Below are 9,876 nucleotides of genomic sequence, written 5' to 3'. Positions count from 1 at the left end.
AGGCATAAATAAATATTGTGAGAAGCTCAAGTGTGTGTATAAATATGAAAACGTATGCAATTATTAGTGAATGAGACAATATTTGGTAGAGAAATCAATAATAGTTAAAGAATTAGTAGCCTAAATTTATACGTCATAGAAAAATATTAAATAAAAATGTCAAAAATAGCAAAAATCGAGAGAAGCAAAAAATATATCAAATTTTGTTGAAATGTTAGCTCATAATTTTTTTTGCATTTTTATTTGAATTAATACATCTGTTTATGAAATCTGTTTTGTTTAAATGCACCAAAATACATTGCCTACATTGACTGAGAAATGGATAAAAATATTCATTTTCAAAATAGGGTGTACTCATACTCTATATGCTGAGCACTGTCTAGTTAAATAATAGTTTCATAAATAATATAAAGTTAACAACCAATACTTTAATCATAAGGAACATTACAATCCATCCATCTGAAAAATTATATTTATTGGATAAAATATCTGATGTTCTGTCTTCACTCTGGTGTTTCTCTTCCCACAGTTAGGCAGGCAGACACAGTAAACTCTCCCAAAGCTTGTTCGAGAATGTTGCTGTATTCCACGACATTGACTACAGATTGAAACTGTACAAAATCTATGTACATTCAATAAGCCTTAGCCATCTCTGTGTACATAACATTAATATATGAGTCAGGCTATAAATACAAACAAATAAACTTACAGACAATGCATCTACAGAATTAGTGGACTGTGAGAGTCTTTTTGTAAGGTGTTCTTTTTACATTAGGCAATTCACTAAATATATATATAGCAATTGTCCAGCCTCTTTACCCTTGTGTATTACTCCGCACACATACAGCAACAAGCAGAGGACACTCTACAGTTTGACAAATATTGCAGATGTTGGAAAACAATGTACTTTGAGGTTTTTTTAGTTGAGAATGTAGTTGCTTAGATTGCAGCTGTGCAGTATGTTTATAAGGGCAGCGTCTATTTTAAAATATAATTTCCGAGAGACAGTATGCCTGTAGCCATTAGCCTATCATTAAGCAGACCAAAGACAGTTGACGTTGTCCATTCTTCTAACTACAGCTGATCAAATCATTATTAAACCGGTGAATGACATTCTAAGTCAATCTCTCTCTTTTGTATGTTGTAGTGCTGAATATATACCATATAATTGTAGTGTATTGAGTGTGAGATGGGACTCTCATATCAGGAATGTGTGTTGTGTTGGCAAAAATAAAGAAGAAATGCCTGCATTCCTCATCACAAAAAACAACAGCAATCTGGTAGTGATTGCGCTGTTTATTTTTGGGTTTAATTATTGTGATATTCTGATAGCAACAGAGAAATACTGTAGACTGTAATAGACTGTAGTACTATAGGGAGATATCTCTGTAGACAGATGGCATTTCAATGCCGTTCAGCCTTATAATCTTAAAATGGGAGCAAAATCACCTGCTTTGTCATCACTTTAGACATTACGCAAGAGAATCATTTAAATACTAGATTTGAAGTGACGTTTGTGAAGAAGCACTGGTTTCTGCTGTTCTGATGTCAGCTGCAGATGTGTATGAACGGCGGAAGACTGTAGTTCCTCTTACAAAATGGTTTTTAGACTCTCTGTGTTTGGTTTTCTTTTTTATACACACAATTATGCCATTAAACTTTTGTATATCACACTCGTAGCAGTGCAATCTGGCTGTATATAGTTATTGGTGGGAAAGTAAGGCACTTTGCCTGCGGCCTCGTGCCAACGCATGCCTCCCACTAGTTCTGATATACAGCCACATCGCACTGCTACTCGTGTCGTGTGATATTGCTCATATATATATATATATATATATATATATATATATATATATATATATATATATATATATATATAAACCTAATTATGGATAATGAATATGAGTAATCTCTTACTTTTTCTTGGCAGAAATTTAAAAAATAATGTAAAGGAATTTCTTTTCAAAATATAAAAAGACCTGAGGCTTCACCTTATTGACGAGCACTGCCACTTTGGCATTGGCCTTGGTCTCTAGATGTTTCTCAGCGACGTAAACCGCAGCACGAGTTTTTCCTCCACCAGTGGGCAGCCAGATGATGCTGTTCTCTCCTCTTAAAGCCGCCTGGACCACCTCCTCCTGATATGGCCTGAGTCTGAGCTCCATCTACACTCAAACAGGCCACAAAACAAGGTATAAACATGATACACAACTACCTTTGAAAACAATAAACGATTATATTCATGTATAATAAATATTATATAGAATACTTTTGTTCTGCCAGATCTCCCAGGCAGGGTTTTATTTAGATTTATTTAGTTAATATTAGTTTTTGGAATTCTGTCCATTGGAAAGAAGTTCTTTCAGAAGAAGTACAGTTTTTTGAAATATTATTTGTTTTTATTGTCTATTCAGTGTCCTTCAACAAGAACGGTGGTGGTGGGGTTCATAATATTCACAATGGTATTTTATTAGTTGTTGGTTTAACCATGGATGAGATAATGGCTTCTATGTTATTTTCTTTTCAATGACATTTCTTGTCACATGTTCAAAAACAACAGCCAATATTGCATGTCTATAATTTATATAATGGGTATAATTAAACAATACTTTCACTATAACGTAAATTAGTAAAGTGTAATAGAAAAAATATAAATTTTTGCGCCATTTTGAATTCTACTCGAATACAAATACAAAAACTTTTCCCCCCTCAACAATTACAAAAACAAATACCGGCTGCTCCGCACATCCCTAATATATATATATATATATATATATATATATATATATATATATATATATATATATATATATATATATATATATATATATATACATACATACATACATACATACATACACACACACACACACACACACACACACACACACACACACACACACACACGCATACACATTTAATAATCTCGGATTAAATGGTTAAATTTGAAATTTTTCATGGTTAAAAACATATTTTTGGTAAACTAAAATATATTTGAGTTAATATTTTACGTATCAGATGAAAACCGTTTGTTCAAATATAACTGCATAAAAAATAATGTAACAGAACAAAAAATAAGGATTTCAAATTTCAACTTTCAAAACAAACATAAACTCAATCTGTTTGATTAACATGCAAATGTTTCAAAAGTACAGTACTTCATATATATCTTAAAATGGCTGAAAAGTTTGCAGATTTTAAACTTCACTGTGTAAGAACAAATGCTGGCATTGGTAGACTTTTTTGTTGTTGTTACAAATAATTAATTATTATATATTACAGATCAACTTCAATATTTTTTCACAAAAAAATTTAAAAAATTTCAGTCAAGGTAAAACTTCAAATCTTAGGTTTTATCAAAACAACAATCTAACTAAAAATGTCAAAGCAAAAAGAACAAGTAACAAGTTTGCATGTAAATGTTCAGTTTTGGTTATTGATAAACATCTGACAAAAATAGTTTTGAGTGAAACAACAGACACGTTTCCTGAAGCTTCAACAAGAATAGCATCATGTAATGTGTAGGGTTACATAAGCTTACCCACTGCAATGATTTTTACTGTAGTATAAAAAAAAGGAATAGCGTGCATAAAGTAATAAAGTGATCCAAGCAATCCAAACATGCAGATAAAATATGAATTAAGCAAACCACACCTTGTTTTAGATCATTGCTTACCATCATAATAATTTTAAAGGGATAGTTCACCAAAAAATCAATGTAATTCTCTTACAAATACACTTCTCAAAATAACTTATTTTATGTTCAACAAAGAAAAAAATTAAACTTAAACAGGTTTGGAAAAAGTGAATAACGAGTAAATGTTACATTTATAGGCTGAATTGTCCCTTAAAGACGTGGAAGTTAAATAATAGTTTCATAAATAATATAAAGTTAACAACCAATACTTTAATCATAAGGAACATTACAATCCATCCATCTGAAAAATTATATTTATTGGATAAAATATCTGATGTTCTGTCTTCACTCTGGTGTTTCTCTTCCCACAGTTAGGCAGGCAGACACAGTAAACTCTCCCAAAGCTTGTTCGAGAATGTTGCTGTATTCCACGACATTGACTACAGATTGAAACTGTACAAAATCTATGTACATTCAATAAGCCTTAGCCATCTCTGTGTACATAACATTAATATATGAGTCAGGCTATAAATACAAACAAATAAACTTACAGACAATGCATCTACAGAATTAGTGGACTGTGAGAGTCTTCTTGTAAGATGTTCTTTTTACATTAGGCAATTCACTAAAACCAATCGTCAAAATGTTTCAATGTAAACAATAATTTAAAAGAAGCTAAATTACTAGGCATTATGCTTTTTAAATATACTTTACCCATGCTGTAGCATGGAATAGACTCTATAATTGTATATTCTAATGGTCTAATAAGTCAGTATACGTTCACTCACCTCTGCAATACGTATGCTGTCGAGAGGTCTGTGTGTTGCTTCGGTAAAACAGATCCTTTAAACCCTCCCTTTTAAAGTCTGTCAGAAAGAAAAACGAAACCGAAAACAGAGAAAGGGCCCTGTAGGAGGGGATGAATGACATACAGCATTATAGGGACAAATTTAATGACAATCTGTATCATCCATGAACTGTTATATATAAAATTTGACCGAAAACTAATGTGCAGTTTAGCAGAGGTTTGCTTTTCTTTGACTGTCTGTTAACACATTTGATTTAGAAATGCGCAAAAATAGACAGGTGCACTGAAAGCAGGAAGAAGCGACAGAGAGACCTTGATTGGGCCCCGTTTACAGTCAGCGGTGTCAGGAAAACAAAACTAAAGATCCTGCCTAAGTAATCTGCTTGATAGTCATGCCCAGGTCAAAACAAACGGCGTATGGAAACCGAAATATGATTGCATTCTAAAGAAGATATTAAAATTGGAGTGTAATTTAACAGATAGATTTATTTTTAACTTATTTTACTTTGTAATAAAAAAAAACCCATGACGTTTATAAATCACATAAATTAATAGCTATTTAAAAATAGCCCTCTTGTAGATAAGACAAAATATAACTGCATTAATTATACTACTTTCATACACACACACACACACGCACACACACATACATACATACATACATACATACACACACACACATATATATATATATATATATATATATATATATATATATATATATATACATACATACATATATATACATACATATATATATATACACATATATATATGTACATATATATATATATATATATATATATATATATACATACATATATATATACATATATATATATATATATATATATATATATATATATATACATTTATATACATATATATATGTGTGTGTGCATGTATGTATGTGTATATATATATACATACATATATATATATATATATATATATATATATATATATATATATATATATATATATATATATATATATATATATATATAACGCATGCGTGTGTATGTTTGTGTATATACAAACATTAGTTTTTACAATTTAAGACTGTATATTTATTATGTATATAAAGACTTCAGATGCACGAACCTATAGAAGCTATATGAAATGTTAATGAGCATTATTTCCCTCAGACTCTTATGTTTATATGCTGTTATTGGACTTTAAAAGCAATAAAATATAACCTATTTATTACCTTAAAAGTGAAATATCTGAAACTACACGGGAAAAAAAACAAACAGAAAAATGCTCATTTCAGAAGATTTTCGATGGCATGTACAGGCTTTGGCATCTTCAGGCAGATGGCATTTAACGGGTTTTACATCTGAACTCTTCAAATATAAATGTATATATATATATATATATATATATATATATATATATATATATATATGCGCATATTGTATATTTATATCATAATCTTATATATGTGTGCTTTATATATGCATATATGTGTATTTAATTATACTACAAAATAAGTACAATTTATAGTATTATTCCCATTTATTATTTAATATAGGGACGACACAATGGCTCAGTGGGTAGCGCTCACAGTAAAGTTGCTGGTTCGAGCCCCGGCTGGGTCAGTTGGCATTTCTGTGTGGTGTTTGCATGTTCTCCCTGTGTTCACGTGGGTTTCCTTCGGGTGTCCTGGTTTCACCCACAGTCCAAAGACATGCGCTACATAGGTGAATTGGATTAACTAAATTGTTTGTAGTGTATGTGTGAATGGAAGAGTGTATGGGTGTTTCCCAGTGCTGGGCTGCGGCTGGAAGGGAATCCACTGCATAAAATAAATGCTGGATACTGGATGTTGTTGCGACCATCTGATTAGTAAAGGGACTGAGCCGAAAAGAAAATAAATGAATGAACTATTAAAAATATAAAACAAGGGAAATAATCTTTAGTTGCCTTTTTTACATAAATATATTTTACCATTTCATTTATTCATTTTCTTTTCGGTTTAGTCCCTTTATTAACCTAGGGTCACCACAGCGGAATGAACTGCCCACTAATCCAGCATATGTTTTATACAGCAGATGCCCTTCCAGCTGCAACCTATCAATGGGAAACATCCATACACACACATGCACACACATACACAACAGACAATTTAAGTTACCCCATACACCTTTACCACGTCTTTGGACTTGTGGGGGAAACCGGAGCACTCGGAGGAAACCCACGCAAACACGGGGAGAACATGCAAACTCCACCCAGAAATGCCAACTGACCCAGCAAAGGCTTGAATCAGCATCCTTCTAGCTGTGATAATTACCATTTGATTTTATAAACGTTGAATTAGGCGGTTAATTCTGCTGTGGCGACCCCGGATTAATAAAGGGACTAAGCTGAAAAGAAAATGAATGAATTGATACCTTGAATTAATCATGAAAGCTTTTTTCCCTCAAATCACTTGGATTAAAACTCGAATAGAAAGTTTGCTTTAAAAAATTTATTTATTTTCCAAAAAAAAAGTATAGTACACATAACTATAGCAATTTACATGCATCATCCAAAACAAACCATTGTGAACTGCTTTTTTGTCCTCTTGACGAGAGCAGTCATCAGTGTCCATGGATAAAAGCCACAATGAAGAACCCTGATAAAACATCAACAACGCAGCAGTTCATCGAACTCAGGATTCAAGTAAATGCCCATTACAGTCAAACTGAAAATAACAAACCAGCTGTCCTGTACAAAGTGTGTGTGAACAGAAACCAGCAGAGAACATGCGGTATTGCAGAAAACACACACACACACACACACACATACACATATATATTTGGATACAGAAGTCTGTGCAGTCGAATATTTTAGGTAGTAGCAAACAAAGTGTGAAACGGAAATACTTACTGGTCCCAGATGGATGTAAAAAAAAAAAAAAAAGCCTGAACGGTTGTTATCATGACACACTAAAAAACGTTCAAAGAAGACAAATGCTGGTTTGTGAACAGAGATAAACACTTCACGATGTCACCAAAGAAGCCAAATGGACAAATAAATCCCTAGGATAAAATAAAACACTTAAACTGTTCTGTAACTGAAAGAGTTGTCTTTTCTGTAATAAAAGCCCCTAATGGAACTCAAAAAAAGAAAGAAAAAGCGATTTCCCCAAATTTTCAGATGTACACGACCAGTTAAAATGTCGTGAACGGTGAGATTTTTACAATTTTTTTAAAGCATATTCGGCTCATTGATGTTAGTTTAAACATTAAAGACATCGGTTTTCTAACTGGATTGTAGTTTAAAATTCCATTAATTTCTGTGATAGCAAAGCAGTCTTCACAAGATCCTTCAGAAATCATTACAAAATATGCTAGCCTGATCTCACGAGGAAACATAACTTTTTTATATTTTGTTAGTTTAGTAGCTAATTGGTACGAATTCGTACGAGTTCAGCTTTACGAAAATGTAAGATTTTGAAAAGGAGGCGTGGCACCCAATCCCGACCCTTAACCCAACTGTCATTGGGTGATAAGCAAATCATACTAAATTATACAAATAAGGTCATACAAATTCATACAAATTAGCCATTAAATCAAACACTTTACGAATTGCCGTGAGATTGTGTTGAATATGCTGAATTGCTGTTTTATTATTAGTATTATTACTGTAACTCAATCAGTAATAGCAGTGGTTCATTTATAAAAATCAATTTGTCACCTTATGGAAATGGCATTATTTGATGAAAAGAAAGCTTTAAATGAAAGAATTTATTTAATATCAAAACATTTATGAAGCCAGTTTCCAACACTGCTAATAATAATAATAAGAAAAAAATAACAATTGTAAAATAATATTATTAATAATAACAATAAAAATAATAATAATAAATTGTTATAATAATATTATTATTTTAAATAATAATTGTAATAAGAATAAAAATAAAAAATAATAATAGTAATACTAATAATAATAATAAAATTAAAATAATAATAATTAAAAAATAATAATAAAATTTCTAAGCAGAAAATTTTTATCTTAATCTAAGCAGAATAATCTAAGCAGAAAACGTTCATAATACAATAATTTCTGAAAGATCACGTGACACTGAATATTGGCATAATGATGATGAATAATCAGTATCGCGGGAATAAAAGACATTTTAAACAACATTTAATTAGAAAACTTGCTAAATTTGTAAATTCTAATAATAATTACAATTTCCATTCATTTTTTATCTAATAATTGAAGGCTTTGTGAGCAGAAGAGCCACATTTAAAAAAATCTTACTAAAGTCAAACTTTTAACCAGTAGTTTATACTGAATAGGCACATCCTGTATATGACTAACCGGCTGTTTCGAACAGCTTTGGCAGAAAATGGCAGCACTGCAGTGACTTGATCACCACAGGCCAAACATTGTCCGTCTTTGGCTGCAGCATCTCAGGTCAGGATAAGACTTTGAGTTACACAACTGAACATGTTGCACATGCAGAGCAACAGCTTGCATTTTGTGTGACTCACTGCTTTAATGGCAGATGAAGGAGAAGTCGACTCCCACAACAAACACACTTTCAGTTTCTATTTTCTCTTAAAGGATACTGTTCCTCTTCCAAAAGTCCCTGATTGTTTACTAACCATCTAGTCATCGAAGATTTAGGATTCTTTATTTCTTTCTTCAGTCGAAATGAAATTGTTTGTGAGCAAAACATTACAGGATTTTTCTCCATACTAACAAAAATGTGGCGAAATGTGAAGAAACATGAAACAAAATATGAAGAAAAATCATGTACATTTTCCTCAAAAACCTCAAAATTTCTTTACAACTGAAAACAAAAACCATGGAAATCTTGGATGACAAGAGGGGAAAAAAAAAAAATCAGGAAAATTGTAACTGATCCTGAGTCATGCACACAAAAACAACCAGAGCTCTGTAACTACACAGTTTTAAGGGTTAGTTCACACCAAAATTAAAATTATGTTCAACATTACTCGCCATCGTCTTGTTCCAATCCCCAAATTAAGATATTTTATATGAAATCTGAGAGCTCCCTCATCCTCCATAGACAACAAAGGTCCCGAGATGTTCAAAAAAATACCAAACAAATATCTTTGAAACAGATCTTAAGTGGTTCAATTAGAATATTATGATACAACGACAAAACTTTTGTGTGCATATAAAACAAAAATAACGACACTATCCAATAGTTTCTTCTTTGCATGAAGACATACATAAAGCACTCTCATGAATGTGCGCAATATACTGACACTGGGAAGAAACTATTTTAACTTTTGTATTATGCACGCACAAAAGTATCCTCGCACTACAATTGACCCACTGAAGTCTGTTTTGAGGATGTTTTCTGGTACTTTTCTGCACTTTGAAAAACCATTGATGTCTATGTAGAAATAGAGCGCTACATGATTTCATCTAAAATAACTTAATTTGTGTACTCAAGAGGTCTCCGGGG

At 31.8% G+C, this 9,876-nt stretch overlaps 1 protein-coding gene across 2 annotated transcripts in view; it reads right to left on the bottom strand.

Annotated features, from left to right (window-relative positions):
* Nucleotides 1-4,470, bottom strand: part of dhx58 (DEXH (Asp-Glu-X-His) box polypeptide 58) — a 26,356-nt gene extending 21,886 nt beyond the window's left edge. Inside the window, exons 1-2 of one of the 2 annotated variants that reach the window (XM_087241915.1) lie at nucleotides 4,426-4,470; nucleotides 1,992-2,165 (exon numbers count right to left, since the gene is read on the bottom strand). In XM_087241915.1, coding sequence (XP_087098041.1) covers nucleotides 1,992-2,165 — 174 coding nt within the window. In that variant the 5' untranslated portion in view covers nucleotides 4,426-4,470. 2 annotated transcript variants of the gene reach the window in all.
* Between the last annotated feature and the right edge of the window lie 5,406 nt (nucleotides 4,471-9,876).

This window comes from Danio rerio, chromosome 3 (assembly GCF_052040795.2).
Source record: "Danio rerio strain M-AB ecotype USA chromosome 3, GRCz13ab, whole genome shotgun sequence".
Lineage (NCBI taxonomy): Eukaryota > Metazoa > Chordata > Actinopteri > Cypriniformes > Danionidae > Danio > Danio rerio.
Note: the sequence above shows the minus strand (reverse complement) of the source record. Positions and strands in the feature narration are given on the sequence as shown.